The 18785-nt window shown below is 42.2% G+C and overlaps 1 protein-coding gene across 1 annotated transcript in view; it reads right to left on the bottom strand.

Moving 5' to 3' along the window:
* Window positions 1-8205: 8205 nt before the first annotated feature.
* Window positions 8206-18785, bottom strand: part of LOC126413078 (TNF receptor-associated factor 3) — a 68635-nt gene continuing 58055 nt past the window's right edge. Inside the window, exon 11 of the mRNA XM_050082975.1 lies at window positions 8206-8433. Within this exon, the coding sequence (XP_049938932.1) occupies window positions 8290-8433 (144 nt within the window). The 3' untranslated portion in view covers window positions 8206-8289. The remainder of the gene's footprint in view (window positions 8434-18785) is intronic.

Genomic DNA, 18785 nt, shown 5'->3' with positions numbered 1-18785 from the left:
AGGACTACATCCAGCATCTCTACGATCGTCTCCATGGGAGAATAGCAGCCTGCATTGCTGCGAAAGGTGGATATACACTGTACTAGTGCCGACATTGTGCATGCTCTGTTGCCTGTGTCTATGTGCCTGTGGTTCTGTCAGTGTGATCGTGTGATGTATCTGACCCCAGGAATGTGTCAATAAAGTTTCCCCTTCCTGGGACAATGAATTCACGGTGTTCTTATTTCAATTTCCAGAGTGTATTTCAGATGACCGACGGGTGAAGGAAGTACAAACAAGTTGAGGAAAATTTATAAACACAGAAATAAAAGTCACTTAGGATAAAGTAAACAGGAAATTCACGGAAGCTAAGGCAAAATGGCTGTATGGAAAATGCAAAAAAATTAAGAAGAAGAGATTTTCAGAAGAACTAACTCAAAACACAGAAATGTGTAAACAACCTTCGGTGATATTAAAAGGAAGGGTGGTAACGTTAAGTGGTAACGTTAAGAGTGCAAGGGAACTCCGCTGTTAAAGGAAGAGGTGAAAAGAGTACACTGAAAGCATCTGCGAGCGGGAGAACTTGTCTGATATGACCGAAGAAGAAACAGGAGTCCATATAGAGGAAACAAGGGATCCAGTAACAGAATCAAAATTTAAAAGGGCTTTGAAGGACTTATGATCAGATAAGTCAGAAGGGATCGATAATATTCTATCAGAATTTCTAAAAACATTTGAGGAAGTGAACACAAAATTGTTCACGTTGTTGTGTAGAATACATGAGACCAGAGATATACCATCGGACTTTCGGAGAAAAACATCATCCAAACAATTCCGAAAATTTCAAGAGCCGACGCGTGTGAGAATTATCGCACTATCGGATTAACAGCTCATCTATTCAGGTCGCTGACAAGAATAGTATTCAGAAGAATGGAATAGAAATTTAGGATCTGTTAAATGGCGATCAGTTAGGCTTTAGGAAAGGTAAAGGATCCAGAGAGGCTGTTCTGACGTTGCGTTTCGTCCTGGAAGCAAGACTAAAGAAAACTCAAGACACGTCAATAGGACTTGTTGATCTCGAGAAAGTGTTCCACAATGTCAGATGGAGCAAATGTTCGAAATTATGAGAAAAATAAGGTTAAGCTTTAGGGTTCAAAAATGGTTCAAATGGCTCTGAGCACTATGGGACTTAAAATCTGTGGTCATCAGTCCCCTAGAACTTAGAACTACTTAAACCTAACTAACCTAAGGACATCACACACATCCATGCCCGAGGCAGGATTCGAACCTGCGACCGTAGGAATCACGCGGTTCCAGACTGAAGCGCCTAGAACCGCAAGGCCACACCGGCCGGCTAAGCTTTAGGGAAATAGGCAGCATGTATAAGAACCAAGAGGGAACAATAAGACTGGAAGAGCAAGACCGAAGAGCTCGGAGTAAAAAGCGTGTAAGGCAGCGGTGTTCAATCTACGCATGGAAGAAGCAATGTCGGAAATAAAAGAAAGGTTCAAGAGAGGAATTAAGATTCAAAGTGAAAGGATATCAATTATAAGATTCACTGATGACATTACTAACCTCAGTAAAAGTGAAGAAGAATTACTAGATGTTTTGAATGGAATGAACAATTTAATGGGTGCAGAATACGGATTGTTAGTAGATGGAAGACAGAAGGAAATAGGAAGAAGTAGCAGAAATGAGAACAACGAGAAACTTAACCTCAGGTTTGATGATCACGAAGTAGATGTAGTCAAGGAATTTTGGTACCTAGGCAGCAAAATATGTCATGACGGACGGAGCAAGGAGGACACAAAAAGTAGAATATCACTGGGAAAATGGCATTCCTGGCGAAGAGAAGTGATCTAGTACAAAACATAGGCCTTAATTTGAGGAAGAATTTTCTGAGAGTACAACGTCGGAGCACAGCAATGTATGGCAGTGAAGAAAAAGCAGAACAGAGGAGGATCGAAGCATTTGAGATGTTGTGCTACAGAAGAATGTTGAAAATTGTGTGGACTGATAAGGTAAGGAGTGAGGAGGTTTTCCACAGAATCAGAGAGGAACGGAGTATGTGGAAAATACTGGCAAGAAGAAGGGACAGGATCATAGGACATATGTTAAGACATCAGGGAGTGACTTCCATGCTACTAGAGGAAGCTGTAGAGGATAAAAACTGTAAAGGAAGTCAGGGATTGGAATACTTCCAGGAAATAATAGAGGACATAGGTAGGAAGTGCTGCTCTGAGATGAAGAGTTGGGAGAAGAAGAAAAATCACTTGTCTCTATGTCTGCCGAATGTGGAACCTGGCGCATTGTAAACTATTGTTTCTGGTCAAATAATCACTAAAAACAAAAGCAGTCGTGTTAGTGTGATGCAAAAGTGCCGAACTGTTCAAAATAGGTAATCGTTATGGTCGTCTGATGCAGAGGCCCATTTTGAACTATGTACCTGAACGGTGTGCTCCAAAACAATTGTAGCAGCACCACTTTCCACAGATGTTCACGATAGTAACTCGTAAAAAGCCGAACACCTTCACCCATTGCAAGATGTTAACAATCTTCCCTTTGTCAAAGTTCTTTGAAGAACCTCCTCATTACTTACGTTATCAGTCCATCTAATTTTCAACATTCTTTGCTAGCACCACATCTCAAATGCTTTGATTCTCTTCTTTTCCGATTTTCCATACGTCCATGTTTCACTACCATTCAATGTTGTGCTCCATACGTGCATATCAGAAATTTCTTCCTGAAATTAAGACCTACTTTTGATACTAAACGACTTTTCTTGGCCAGGAATGCCCTCTTTGACAGCGCTAGTTTGCTTTTTACGTCTTTAGGATCCTAAAACTGTTATAAATGATTCTTCGTTCGTCTATGCTCCAGGTGGTCTTCAGTCTTGCGTTGGCTGTGATCATAATGCTTCGGCTCGTCAGTATATAATCAAAGTGAAGAAAGTTTTGAGTTTCACTGTCAAAGGCATAACGCATTCCTTTTGTAGTAAAGACTGCACCAGCGAGTGCGATGCTTTCAACAAATATTTTCATCTGTATTCGTTCAGGAGAATTTTTAATAGTCAGCGTCAGCAATTATTCGATCACCCGATGATAAAATAATTGCTTTGACGAGAGTTTTGTTCTTGGAAATGTACTGTAATTTGATGTAGGTACCTGTTGTAAGTCACGAGCCCCTAAAGTATATTACTTCACTGGTTAAATCATTTATATATCATGTCTTTCAAAATGACAACTTCATCTCCGAAAACAAAATTTTCGAGTTATCGTTAATGCCTAGTTGTAGATCATAGTTACACAACTACAAATGCTGATAGGAGAAAACTTACCCTTACAATTTTCAGCACCTTCACATGCAGCTTTATGTAGTAGGTCATTGAGACTCTTTTAGAATAAATAAAAGAACCCTACAGAACTTGGTGCACTATTCGTTGTTTGTTAACAGTGGAGGACAATGTTGTGCCATTGTTGGTGTCACAAAGAAATCATTGATGATACTTTCCGGTTTATTGTCATCAACTGTTAGTTAATGAAATTTTCTATTTAGTTTCAAGTTTTCATTATTGTTTTTCGAACTATCTGACTGAATTGTATGTCTTGTATTACAGTAAACAGGATCCTACAGGTAGGTACAATTTTGTGTCGTCGATTAATGTTATTTCATATTTGTTTACGCAGGCTTTAAATTTTAAGAGCCGTTCACTAATAGAAGGTATGTAATTACTGCTATTTTTTAAATCTGTTCACTGCACTGAAGTTTCGTCATTTAGAAGGTTTAATAATTCATATCATAGTGGCAAGTTCATATTATCTTGATAAAGTGGAAATATTTTAATTGGATTGCCTCAAAATTTCATACGCATACTTGCTCAAAACAGGGTCAGTAATTGTAATACGAAGGACAGGGCATGTGTTATTCATTCTGTGAAGGTTAGAACAAGTTATTTGGGTATCAATATTGAGGTTTTGATTTCTGTATGTTAAGTTATTCTATGCAAAATATGTAATGTAAATTCGTCCTAGCACCTCATCATTTCCTCCTCGCTCGTGCCACTTCAGAAATTCTACCTTAAAAGCGAAGCACCTAGAAGAGTAGTTGGGAACGAAATGAAACGTCACATGGTGAGAGGGTACGTGCTGTAATTTCAGAGATTAAACGAAATGCTGTCAAATTAACGAAGAACTGGGGAGTATGATCCTACTTATTACTGTAATGTTGCACGCTCCTTTCCCTGGATGCATACAATGAATCACTTGGAAAGGGAGTCAGGAAGCCGTCCTCTGCTAAGGCAAACTTGCACACAACCGATACTGGCACAGAAACAGACGTGACGTCCGAGATGGTCTCACACACGTTCCATTGGGGACGGATGTGGGATCTTATAGCCACGGGAATGCACAGACAGTTCATTGAGGCCCGTGCCACATATTGACGAACTTTTTCTTGTTGAAATACGATACAACGATACCGTCGTATCGGAGGTAGCTCATGAGGATAACACATATCGGTGACGTATCGTTGTGTCGCCAGGATTCCATCAGCCACTGCCAATTGTGACCTGATGGCTCCCCATCCCATGAGACCAGGAGTAACACCACCCTGTCTCACCAGAACACTGGAAGAATGGGATCTCCTCCCAGATCGCCGCCATACTCGCTGACGAAGGTCATCCGGGATAGTGAAGAAACGAGGTCCATCGCTGAACACAATGCGACGCCGTTCACCTGTAGTCCATGTCCGAAAGAACAGATACCATCGGTGACCATGCAGCGTTTTAGAATGAGATAATGGTTAAATCAAGACCCTACGCTGCCGACATCAACGGGAACAGTTGAAAATGAGTGCTCCGCCCGGGATTCGAACCCGGGATCTCCTGCTTACATGGCAGACGCTCTATCCATCTGAGTCACCGAGGGCACAGAGGATAGTGCGACTGCAGGGACTTACCCGTTGCACGCTTCCCGCGAGACCCATGTTCCCAACTTAATGTCCACACACTACATTCGTAGTGCTCCTGCCCATTACACTCATTACTCGCAGCAGATAATTTTACCGTGTCCCACAAGAGTTCGGGCAGTGCGTGTGCATTGGCCGTTTAGCCTTAACCATATGAAGATGGTATCTGTTCTTTCGGACCTTCTTCTTCTGTGCTGATGCGCACGCATTGCCAGAACTCTTACGGGACTCTGTAAGATTCTCTGCTGCGAGTAATGTGTATAATGGGCAGGGGCACTACGAATGTAGTGTGTGGACATTAAGTTGGGAATGTGGGTCTTACGGGGTGCGTGCAACGGTTAAGTCCCTGCAGTCGCACTATTCTCTGTGCCCTCGGTGGCTCAGATGAATAGAGAGCCTGCCATGCAAGCAGGAAATGCCGGGTACGAATCCCAGTCGGGGCACACATTTTCAAGTCTCCTCGTGGGTGTATATCAACGCCTGTCGGCAGCGTAGGGTCTTGTTTTAATTATCATTTCAGTACCCCATGCTTCCCGGCCACGGCACCTCTCCAAACTGAGCCGTTTATCTTGTGATATTAACTGCAGTCTACGCATGGGACGGTAATTTTCTAGCCCGGATGCACAGTCTCTGACCAGTGGTGCAGAATGGCAGACAATGTAGCAGGTAATTCATTGATTGTTCTCAGAAAACGAACGCAGATATGAAGTGTTGACGTAAAGTTTTTAACATGGCTGCGTGATCAGCGACCATTTACAAATTAAAGTTAAAGCCATTTCACCCTTAGAGGGATGTAATTGCTTCAACTTGGATTGTGACGTGTTTGGCGCGTCGTTAAACGATCGTCCTGTGAAGTGTTCAGACGTGGTCGACCGGAATCTTGACGATGAGTATTTCTGCCCTCACCTTCCCATTAAGTCCAGCACAGGTCCACTGTCAGATCTGAGTACTCAAAAAATATGGATACTGGATGATACAAGTGGATGGCCAAACGAAGACCCACAATGAGGCCTCATCGGATCTGTCACGTGCTGATAACTCTTTCTTACAGGAATGAATGATTTCTCTGTTCCCTTCACAGTGATCAGTTAGTATCTGACACTGTTTACGCCCCTTATGTACCCTACCATGACCGGTAACAGTACTAAACACGAACCAGACACTAACGCACTGAGGTGGCCGTTTTACGTATCACAGAGAATTTTGATTCTGATTATTTCCATACCCGTCGATGGTGTCTTCGCATACGAATTTATGTTCACAGCTGGCCATATCTACAGCGTGCTCCACAGTTTCTACCAGGCATTGTATTTACGGGTACTTCAATGTGTATGACAAAAAATCAGTGGATTATTTCAAGGCAACCAGTTTGACACGAAAGAATAGTAACTGTCTCACTCATGGATAACTTTCTCAAATACAGGTCATTATACCTTTCAATTTCGATTCCATGTAAATTCGTCTATCATCAAACGTTGCCAAACATGAAGGACAGACACAAATGTAAATACTGACACTGTACAATAATGGATTTTATTATAAAGTACATCAGTTCTTAGGTGTCAAATAAAACAATGTCAATACTTCCTTACAATTGCTAGTGCTGTAAAGCTATTTCAAAATATCTTTCAGGTAAGTACAAATTCAGTGCACAGTCATGGATAGGAAACACTTACGTTAGTTAAAATTGGTAACCGCAGAAGAAAGCAATACGGGCTAACAACAAAATATTGCTCTAGATAATAATATACACAATACTAACGTTTCTATGCTCAAAAATATTATGACATTTTATTATTGAGAACAATTCCTTTTTTTCTCTTGGACTCTTCTGACAACACAATTACCAGTAAGTCCTCTACAATCGTCCCCCAAGTAGTGGATCGAATCTCAGCTGACATTGAACTTCAATATAAAAGTAAATATAAGTGAAAACACACGGAGAACGAAATCTAAAGTAGTTTAGTCAAGATTGTAAGATGCGTTCCGTGATTAATATTCTTCTAGCATAATAATCCTTTTCGTTGCATAGAAGGAAATTACATCATCATTTGAGGAACAATGTTGAACTGTTCAGTATCTTTATGTTGATGCGGTCTAATACGTGTCCGTTGCCTTACTCGGTAGTCACATGGGTGCCTTTACGCAGAAGCCACTAAACAACGTGGATGTTGTGGGTGGGTACTCAAGGGCCCGCAGTGAAGTTACGGAGACAAATCCATATGAGAGACCACTTGTTTAGGATGAACACGAAGAGCATTGGTTTCCTAGAGAGCAGCGAAAGTTTGATCCTAGGATATGAGAAAGTTCCTTGTTGGAACAAACATATGGCTACATGCACCTGTAAAGAAAATTTTCGGCAGAATAAAACACATACCTGAATGCGTGCTGAAGACAGACTAAAGAGATGGAAATCATACGTGGTTCGTGATCGGCTACTACTAATAAAGAGATAAGTGCAATCTGTCGATTTCATAAAGTGAAACTACTTGATTCCCCGGCTGGAGAATTTCTCTTGGATACTAATTAATATTGTATCCCTTTCTTGATGTTAGCGATGGACGTGATTCGAAAAGCGAGCAGTGATGTCACTGAAAATACAGCATCGCACACAGAAGGAGGAAGCGTTAGCCTCAGGTGCAAAAGCAAAAGTCTTGAGTTGAGAATTCCTGTAGTGTAATCAACTATCTTGTTGTGTCACGTACTCCAACTTCGACAACATTAAAAAAGTAGACAGAATGGAGGAATGGGATGCAAGAAAGTCAGTGTTCCTAGCTGTCTGCTGTGCATATATTAAAAAGATGGCGGGATTAACGTTGTTCCACAAAATTAATCCTGGGCGAGGAATCACTACAACTGGTCTATTGTTAAGAGGAAGTGAAATAAAAACGGCTTCCGTTAGATGACTTTTTCAACACATGGATATTCTGAACCATACGAATCTTCAGTCATGTTTCGGCATCATCATTCCGTAATTAATCTAGTCTACTGCAGGACACCACCTGTAAATGAAGGTATCCGGTGGTTTCATTTTGTAGTAACTGATCTTTCAATACAATTAAATAAAATTCAGATCATTCATGATTCTTTTTCATTATAAACATTAGAATCATAAAGAACTACCAGTGCTTGCTATATAAAATGTGTCTCACATGACCTTAGACTTCTCCGCTGCTGCTGACGCATCAATTGAAAACAACCAGAACGATTGTTTTATATACGTTACAATAACAAAACATTCACATTACGTGGTCAAACAGAGAAATCTGTAAAGTTAAATTATCCATTTAAAAACAAGCGTATCCACCAATGCACTCGGTTCACATGGAAGTGCACTTGGATATGTTACTCTACAGTGACTTCAAGGTATATAGCGTTGTCTTTGATGTAACTGAACTGCTGCATCGTCTTGTGAGGGAAGAACTGGTGGTAGCCAGCAGGATCTTCTTTGGTTGTTCCAGCCTTCAAAATTTTCATCAGGTTGTTTGCCTGAAAAGAAAACAACTTTACTTCCTTCTTTCCCTTATTTTACTGAACATACGAGGGCAGTTCAATAAGTAATGCAACACACTTTTTTTCTCGGCCAATTTTGGTTGAAAAAACCGGAAATTTCTTGTGGAATATTTTCAAATATTCCCGCTTCGTCTCGTATAGTTTCATTGACTTCCGACAGGTGGCAGCGCTGTACGGAGCTGTTAAAATGGCGTCTGTAACGGATGTGCGTTGCAAACAACGGGCAGTGATCGAGTTTCTTTTGGCGGAAAACCAGGGCATCTCAGATATTCATAGGCGCTTGCAGAATGTCTACGGTGATCTCCAGTGGACAAAAGCATAGTGAGTCGTTGGGCAAAGCGTGTGTCATCATCGCCGCAAGGTCAAGCAAGACTGTCTGATCTCCCGCGTGCGGGCCGGCCGTGCACAGCTGTGACTCCTGCAATGGCGGAGCGTGCGAACACACTCGTTCGAGATGATCGACGGATCACCAGCAAACAACTCAGTGCTCAACTTGACATCTCTGTTGGTAGTGCTGTCACAATTGTTCACCAGTTGGGATATTCAAAGGTTTGTTCCCGCTGGGTCCCTCGTTGTCTAACTGAACACCATAAAGAGCAAAGGAGAACCATCTGTGCGGAATTGCTTGCTCGTCATGTGGCTGAGGGTGACAATTTCTTGTCAAAGATTGTTACAGGCGATGAAACATGGGTTCATCACTTCGAACCTCAAACAAAACGGCAATCAATGGAGTGGTGCTACACCCACTCCCCTACCAAGAAAAAGTTTAAAGCCATATCCTCAGCCGGTAAAGTCATGGTTACAGTCTTCTGGGACGCTGAAGGGGTTATTCTGTTCGATGTCCTTCCCCATGGTCAAACGATCAACTCTGAAGTGTATTGTGCTACTCTTCAGAAATTGAAGAAACGACTTCAGCGTGTTCGTAGGCACAAAAATCTGAACGAACTTCTCCTTCTTCATGACAACGCAAGACCTTACACAAGTCTTCGCACCCGAGAGGAGCTCACAAAACTTCAGTGGACTGTTCTTCCTCATGCACCCTACAGCCCCGATCTCGCACCGTCGGATTTCCATATGTTTGGCCCAATGAAGGACGCAATCCGTGGGAGGTACTACGTGGATGATGAAGAAGTTATTGATGGAGTACGACGTTGGCTCCGACATCGACCAGTGGAATGGTACCGTGCTGGCATACAAGCCCTCATTTCAAGGTGACGTAAGGCCGTAGCATTGAATGGAGATTACGTTGAAAAATAGTGTTGTGTAGCTAAAAGATTGGGGAATAAGCTGGTGTATTCCAATGCTGAATAAAACAACCCCTGTTTCAGAAAAAAAATGTGTTGCATTACTTATTGAACTGCCCTCGTATCATATTTCATCTATTACAGTTAAGGGGCTCCTTCTTTTGAGGTGCGTACTGTGCCTGAAACAACTATTGGCAATCACAGAGAGGTATCATGAAGCGTAAGTAACACTAAGCGTGTATGAAGCTTATGCAATCATTCTGAATGAAGCAGATATGCTGTTAAACAGACAGAAAATTTGGAATTACATTCCACCAGAAGTCTTCGGTAAGAAAATCTCTAGCTTCTTATATCGTTCTCTTTTTCTGCCTCAGGAGAGAAATAGTATACAAATAAGTGTAACTGTCTACAGAAGACTGTAACTAACACAGTCGAGCGGTGCGGTGGAGGCATTTAAAAATTTCCTGTTTTAAAAATTCCTTTAATTGACTTTCAGGTTGTGAACCACGTACCCATCGACAACTACATAAACTCTGATGAAATAGTTAATCTGTGAATGGTTGGACGTCAGTGTCAAAGAGGCACAATATTTCGAAAAGTGACCACATTGCCATGGTCGTCATGAAGTACGCTGGAACAATCTGAAGAAACATATTACGTATTTTCTCTCCAGACAGAACAATTTCTGATTCTGTAGGTTGCTTGAATAGTCAAGGAAGCCTAATCTAAAGTTGTCTAATGTTCAACCTAATACATGTACACAGAATGACTTTCACTCTGGCAGACTGAAACGGTGTGATAGACCGGTGCACCAACATGGCACCTTTGCAGTCCACGCAACAGAGCTGTCCACGAATGTCTCACAACCCACCATCACAGTTTTATTCCCGCACAGTACTTCTTCTACCTTCCAAACATCACAATTATCCTGCATACGGCTTGAGAAAAGCACTCCTGGATAGAAGGGTACTGGAGAGAAATAGCTTAGCCTAAGGCTAGGGCATTGTTTCTACGATGAATATTAACCTTGCAGTGGAGTTAACGCTTGCTTCCAGAAGTGACAGCGATGCTAGTTGGGCAGGAGAGCTTTTTGCCATGTCAAGACCATGTCAAGAATAATATTTTATGTTTGATAAATCATTTGTAAAATTAAGCCGACACCTTAACAGTCCTAACACAATCTACACTCCACCCAACTTCTACGCTATAATTAGTAGCAGAGCATGGTTGTGCATTGTGCTGGTGCAGGGATCACATTCAAGTAGTTTTCCTTCTTTTGACAAAGCGGAGCAACAGGATAAGATTGAGCTGCCAGAAAGGGAGGGTAAATAGTGAAAGATGCAGTCCGCTAGGATTCTTGCCCCCTTTAGCAGCTATGTCTAATAACAAGGAATTTTTAATTGATTCTATACAATATACTGCCATGTGTTTGTACAATACAGTGTTATTGAAAGAACAGAAGGTAATATGTGCACTAAGGGACATGTTACTTCTTCAGCTAATGTGTCCTCATATTAGGCGTTGTTTGGCAAGCAGGATAGCGAATAGCGTAGCTGAAGGATATACTATACTGGTTATGTAAGAGAGCAGTTTCTGTGCAGGCAATGTGAAAGTTGATTGACTTACATTATGGACACGAACAGGGAATAAATGAGCTATTTGGAGACTTTTTTAACAGGACTCAAACCAGTTTGCCTTGTGCCCATTAAGGTCGCGGTAGTGGCTAACATCATACAACACATCAAGTCTGCAGATCTTTCACTCATTGCCTTTCTACCTTCAAGGGCTTAGGAAAACTAGCACATCAGATCAAAGGATTAGGTAAGTACGATTTTTGGAATGGTGTCAGAAGAAGAGTTTTCAAAGCGTAAGAGCAGTTTCCTCTGCCTTGCAGAGGAAAATTTATGAGAGATGGCCCAAAGCAGTAGATCAGTTTGGGTGCAGCGATAAGTGTCAGTTCTGTAACTGCCCCTGTAGGAATTAAGGTAAAGTTTGCGCATCAGCGACAAAAGACACCATTTACTTGCTGTGAAGCTAATAATGAACTTACATGAGGCCTACTCGACACTATCACATCAGTCACAGCAGCAAGTGACAAGTAGCTTAGCACACGCCAGACACTACTGGGGATCATCGACTCTGAATCTGGTTAACACCCCGTATGTGTCGGCCAGTTTTAGTGCGTTACAGATGTTGTGGAGTGTTTTAGGTAAGATGAAAATCTGGGAGTTCACCTGAAAAATGAAGTTTAGGAATTACACAGTGAACTGGGCTACGTGATGATGGACAGATTAGGGGTGGCTAAATTTATTACGTACTGTATCGAATTAATGTCTACATTTCCGGTGAGGAGGCCACCATATTACCTGTCGCCATCATGCATGACGGAATTGAAAGGTCTACTGGTAGATATGTTGCAGTTATATCAAATATTATGTTGCAGCAAGGAGTTATTTGCCTTTCCAAATCACAGTGTTCTGCATCGACATTATTGTGTCTAAAACATACGGCAAATAAAGGTCAACAGTAAACTACGGAGAACTTAATAAGAAGATGGTCCGCCAGACAGATAAGTATTCGTCTTTTGACCTGCTTGTAGGCAACTTTTTTTATTACCTCGGATTTGAACCAGGCACGGTGTTAGCCGTCAATTGAAATATGTTTGATTGTAATGTGGTGTCTTTTGGGCTCGCCACTGGTGCAGAGACTTTATGCCAGCTTTTAGGCGTGTTTTCAGATATCAAATTCCAGTGCTAGGACCGGCGGTTTTTAGCAAAAATTGGCATGGGCATGTCCAGCACACATGCAATATGAGGGAGGTATTTATACACCATAGTAAGGTGGTTCTGGTGACAAGACGTGGAAAGGTGAACGTTGGGTTCCACGTCATGTAGTGTACAGAAGATATCGTTTAGAATGGAACATCAAAATGGATCATGAAAAGGTCAAAACCATAGAGAATGCCCTCCATAGAGTAATGTTAAGACAACAGCAGGAGTTGTGGGAATCGTTATTTTTTTTTAGGAAGTTTGTACCGATGTTTACGTAACTGTCCCAGCCTCCGAATGAGTTACGATTAAGTTTTACATGTGCGAGTGGGGTGATTCCCAAGAAGCAATGTTTAAGAGCTTGAAGGAGACCTTGGTAAGCGCCCGTCTGGTGGCAATATTAGACTACGGTAAAGAGTGTATCTGAACAGATATCCTTATTTGCTTCTTATTTCCCTTCAGTGACCTAAAAAATATCTAGATTAAATCATGCATTTCCCTTTCCAGATTATCTAGCTTCCCTATTACGATCAGACTTCTGATATTCCATGCCACGACTCGCAAAAATGTTACTCTTTCGTTGGCTGGTCAGCCCTTTCTCATCGTTATCTCCCTCTTGGCACTCCTCACCCGAAGATCAGAACGGGTTACTAATCCGAAATTTTCGGCAGTGGGAAGATAATTTTGCAGTTATAGGATACATATCCTGTAGACACACGCTATATCTTCAATGCAGTTGTTTCCATTGCTTTCGGCATCTTCGTACCACTGATCGTGGCTGTTTCTTACGCCTTTTAGAGGCAGTTTGGAATGCGAAATGCATTATGTAGCCCTGAAGCGCTGTCTGCTCCTCTGCCGTCTTTGACAAGGCAGTTGGCGGAACGAGGGGACTCCTTACGCTGGTAAGTTACACTGAAAGTTAAAGCAGCTGGCGAAATAGAATCTGGATGCAACATGTTTTACTAGCCAAAGACGCTACACGTAGATCACTGGTTTCCCTGAAACAGTATAAGTAGTTGCAAAACTAATTCAACCATGGGTTGACGATTTCGAAAGGTTCGCGAATCTGTACTTGACTGGATCATTAATTAATTAGTGTCTCTTACTTTCTTGCAAACCATCCGAGGATGCAAAACTAAGTATCGCTATACGTGGCTAGTCTTTGGAGTGTAGTTAGGTTACAAACATCATAGCCTGTCAGTAGTCTACAACTGGACATATTATCTGTCTGCAGTTATAGTTTTTACTTTCTGTTTGAGATACATATATATGACATACGATAAAAAAATGAAACTTATTTTACTTAGGGACTTAAGAAAATAAGTCACACATGTCGTCCCATGATAAGCCCATTGCTAAAAAAGTGACGCAGTGTCAGAAGAGAGTACATGGTACGGGTTTCGTGTAGACACACTTCTGCTGCGGTACCGATTACGGACGCAACACAGTGTGGGAGTGAAATGGCGCGGTTATTGGAAGAGTATCCCAAAGTTGAAGTACGTGCGATAGTGCAATTTTTGAGGGAAAAAACATCTAAATTGCACACAGATTCACCATGAAATCCTGGTGGTATGTGGATCAAATGCAATGTCCCGCCCAACCAGCATGGCCGAACGCTGAAATTTTTCCACGGTGTTGGGGCAGCACCCTAAAATAATTTATCCAGGAGGGTGGTAATGATTCTACAATTGTCATTTTTATAAATGTATGTTGGTCGTTTGGAGATTATCATACCACAAGCACTATAGGCGACACTAAAAAATATATCTGAACCCAATATGTGAATAAGAACTGTGTATTGTAGATTCCACAGGAGGGTGCATGTTGCCCTTATTGCCCCTACCCCCCTTGCGGGCGCCTATTCTTGCCACCAATTTGAACAATGCCACATTGACGTGGGTGGTGTGGATTAAGAAGGAAGGGCTTCTACATCGACCACAAAGGACAGTGTCCAGGCAATTGAGGAGAAACATCTGAGGAAAAGAGATGTTACTATGATGAGTGATCAAGGAGCTATTTTCTATCATCTTGGAACGGATCGACCGGTAGATAGCTCACACAGGTGCCTACAGAGAATTGGTCTTGTGTTGAAAAATAGTATCTGGTTCTGTGTAACCTTGTAGTGTAGTACAGCCTTAAATCAAAGCTACGTGTCGAAACATAATAATGGTTAACTTATCTTTGAAGGCTCGTCGTGCGTCAATATTGGTCCTGTTAATGGTGATATCATCAACGATATTACCTGACACGTGCGCACCTGTGTACCTCAACTTATTTCCACTGTCCTTATGATTTATACCCGTACAAAAGTGTCTTTCTAAATTTATTTGTTTTCAGGGAATCTTCAGTGGCTCTGTGGTACTCTGGTCATTAGTTGCACTTCTGGCTAGTGGCCACTTCGGAGGACGTTGTGATGGAATCTATATTGTTCACTCATTTAAGTATAGAAAGCAGTTCCCTGTGCGTGGTTGCAGGTGACAGTTCTCTGTCCTAGAGTGCGTTGAGACATTTGATGTCGACAGTTGTCCCATGGTGACTCATATCTCTCAGACTCATAAGTTGTGCAAACCTGTACTTCAGCTACTCTGTTGTGCCAGAAAGGCAGAGGGAACGTTTCGGTCCAAATGACGTTGCGTGTGTCATGTCTTCTGGGCACAGTAGTAGCAGCTTCGGGTATTAGCCAGGCTTAATCTATAATCTCCTTAACGTTTCTATTCTATGCTGTGTCAGTTGTAGTCGCCGAGCACTATCAGGATCCACATACAAAAGGGCATAACCAGCTACGGTACTCGTAGGGTGGCTCCCTCCACGTAGCTACGTTTCCTTCTGATTCGTTGATGGTACATGTGATACTGTCTGTGTCCTGTCAGCTCATGCTCTTATGTCTAGCGTTGTTCATTCTCGACCGTGTGGGTCCGAGTTCTGTTCCATGCAGAGTCGGGAATTTTCTCCGCTCGGGAGAGGGTGTAGGTGTGTGTTGTCCTCATTATCATTTGATCATCATCGAAGCACGAATCAGTGAAGTGGCGTCATATAAAAAGACCTCCACCAGCCAGCCGAACTTCCCCGATGGCGACTCCCAGCCAAATATCCATATCGAAATTTTAATTCTTATGTTTAGTCAGAAAATGGCTCACGGCATGTTAGGGGTTTATGTGTGGCGTAATCCAGGCATTTGAAATTAAGGATGCAGTTTTCTGTGTTGTTGGCCATTAAAAGTGAAACGCCATGAAGGCAGGAGTAACGCCGTCTGTCTACAGTATGGGGAAAGATTACACAAAGGATTTGTCATTCAGAGATTCCACTTCAATGTTGTTTCGCCGTGGATAACAATGACGTATTCTTTCTGCAAGAGGAGGAATCGTTTACCATCCAGTGTCGAGATTCGACTGCGGCAGGATCGACGTCTGTCGATACTGCCATTTACCTTTCAGTGATATGGCCGCTCTTTTTGGTCAAAAACGCACTATCCGACGGTTCTACTGAGGACCATACTCACTGACGTTGAATCTCAATGTCCGTGCGCAACTAACGGAGGAAAGGACGGGACAGACACATTATTGACTTGGCCGTGCAGGATTGTAACCCGCGTAATGTACCTTGCGGCGGCAAAAAGGCTTGTTTGCGGTAAGGCAAGTATTAATGAGGGCATTGCGATGACGACTGGAGCGCCACGAACTGTCATTACGGCGACAATTGTTGTAGCTGCCCTCGATGAGGCAACAGAGAGAAGGACACCGACAGTGGTACATTCAATAACAGCACAGGACTTATGAGTGGTCACGATGTACTTTAATACGAGTTCTAAGTCTGCGTATAACATCACAATGGACGTATCTCCATGCAGAGGCTCTGAAGAGAACGAACATTAGCTGATTGCCTTCACTGTAGTTGTCCAGCATCTGACGTCTCATTGGGTGCAGAAAACGGCCACCTCACCACACAAATCCGTAAACTGGACAACAAGCGTTACATTTCTATAGGGCCGGCCGCGGTGGCCGAGCGGTTCTAGGCGCTTCAGTCCGGAACCGCGTGACTGCTACGGTCGCAGGTTCGAATCCAGCCTCGGGCATGGATGTGTGTGATGTCCTTAGGTTCGTTAGGTTTAAGTAGCTGTAAGTTCTAGGGGACTGATGACCTCACGTGTTAAGTCCCATAGTGCTCAGAGCCATTTCAACCAACCCCATTTCTGTAGGCTGGCGGCTGTACCACGTCTTCGAGACTTCCGTGACATGTTTCAGGGCGACAGTGCAAGACCGTACTGTTCTGAGCTACCTCGAAACGACAGTATTCGATCCACAGAAAACTTCTGGCCATGGGTTGCCGAAAGACTGGCTAGCCACACTCGTCAGCCATTATCAAGAATAAACACTGGAATAAAGTCAAAGCAGCGTGCAAGGACGCACTTGTCTCTGTCTGTTATCCAAACTGTTCGGACACGGTGCCAAGCGGAGCGAGAACCGTTTCTGCTGCCAGAGATGGCAGCTTGTGTTCGGTCTGTTGCCTCCAGTCTTGCGAGAAGCTGAACTTCGAGGTAATCACTGTTCTTCAAGCAGTACATTTCTGTATTCTAAACATTAATTGATCCGCCTGCACGCATAGAGTACTGAAGGTTCCTGACAACCTGAAGAGTGCTCCTCGTTGCAAGCTGATTACACTACTCAACACTCATTTTGCATTTGTCGTGTGATATATCAGTTACCATGTACTTTGGTGTGTAGAATCCGAATATACCTTTCAAAATCTTCTACCACGTAACATTTTAGAACTTCGAAGCATTTATTACCGCCAGGCCTCCAATCATTTGAAACACAAGTTTCCTAAATTTCGTAACGCAAAGCTGAGTGTAAAAAGAAAATGGATGAAAATTGCAATCTTTAGTACCCAACTCAAAAAAATATCGAATTAGCTGCTGGTCCTCTTTAAAAGTGATTGTGAATGGCTGTTTAGGTAACAGGAAAGATGACAGCTATGTTTGCAAGATAAATGATCTGTTAGACAGCTACAGGAACATGGTGTGTAGAATGTCGTCTAAAACGCACTTTCTACATCACTACCTTGATTTCATTCCTGAAAATTAGGAAGCCGTAAACAATGAGCATGGTGTACTCTTTCACCCGGACACCTATACGATGGAACGCCGTTATTAGGTCACAAGAATACTTTAGTGATGGTGTATTGTTACAGAGAATAATGAAACGGCAAACAAACGAAGAGCATCGTTGTCGCATTTTTAGAATTCCAATGAAGATTAAATTTGAAAATGTTTCGCGAAATAGTTTAGTCTGTCTACTAGCATCATTTGTATACACATATTAAATAGTATTGAGTTCTAAAATTCTGAACATCTGAACATGCGTTTCTTGTTTGTTTTAATCCCTGTTCCACAGTACTGATTTTGAGTCTGCCTTATGGCTAGGAAAGATGATAGAGAAAAACTGATTTAACCACTGAAATGAAAACCCCTAATTGTGGTAGATCTAGCTACTTGCAAACCAGATGCACAAAGTAGTTTAAATTTGTTGAATAGTGCTGCTGTTTGTGCTAGCGTCACCTGTAGCAATCTGTGAGCCCCGACTCTTTGCACAGTAATCCACGACAGCAATCATAACAGGTATCCCGCATTGCTTTTCTGTCTGTCTTACCCCCTTATTCTATATGAGTTCCGTAATAGAATCGCTCATCCACGAAGACACTGAAATATGTGAATGCAGTTTTTGTTTTTATAGGCATATTATTAATCGGAATAGAGGATATGTTGGCAGAAGGCCTTCTAACGTTTTATAACACTCATTTTTTTCTCTGGAGGTACGAAATGCTGGAAATTATGGCCTTCTGACAATATGTATTTTTGCGGAGTTACTGGTAACATTATTCCTTGGCTGCAATCGTCTTAAAAGGATCACGACCACAAATCGACTCTCGTCGGCTGCCTTTGGAAATAGTTTTGCTTAAATGTTGACCGGCATACGCGAGTCTTCTCTCTTGTCCAGATAACAGTTTTTCAAACAGCTGTAGGGTAACCCAGCTCTCTCAAATGGTCAGAAAGCGCTGTCCATCAAAAGTAAACTGCATTCCAGACTGTATCACTGTAGAAGCACTGAATCCGCGTGGAGCCCTTCTCGCTAAAATTCTTGCATCGTTTATAGACTCCTCCGTTGACTACATTAATCTAAAGCCAAACTGAAAGGAGCTGATGCTATGCAGCACTTTTTGCTCCTGCAGTCTGCTACACTGGAATTTCACCAAAGCTCTCCCGTATCTGGTCGCCAGACTGTAATACAGAGCATAAGAACTAGATAATCTTTGTCCTCAA

Source organism: Schistocerca serialis, chromosome 7 (assembly GCF_023864345.2).
Source record: "Schistocerca serialis cubense isolate TAMUIC-IGC-003099 chromosome 7, iqSchSeri2.2, whole genome shotgun sequence".
Classification (NCBI taxonomy): domain Eukaryota; kingdom Metazoa; phylum Arthropoda; class Insecta; order Orthoptera; family Acrididae; genus Schistocerca; species Schistocerca serialis.
This window is presented reverse-complemented; position numbering and strand designations above follow the sequence as displayed.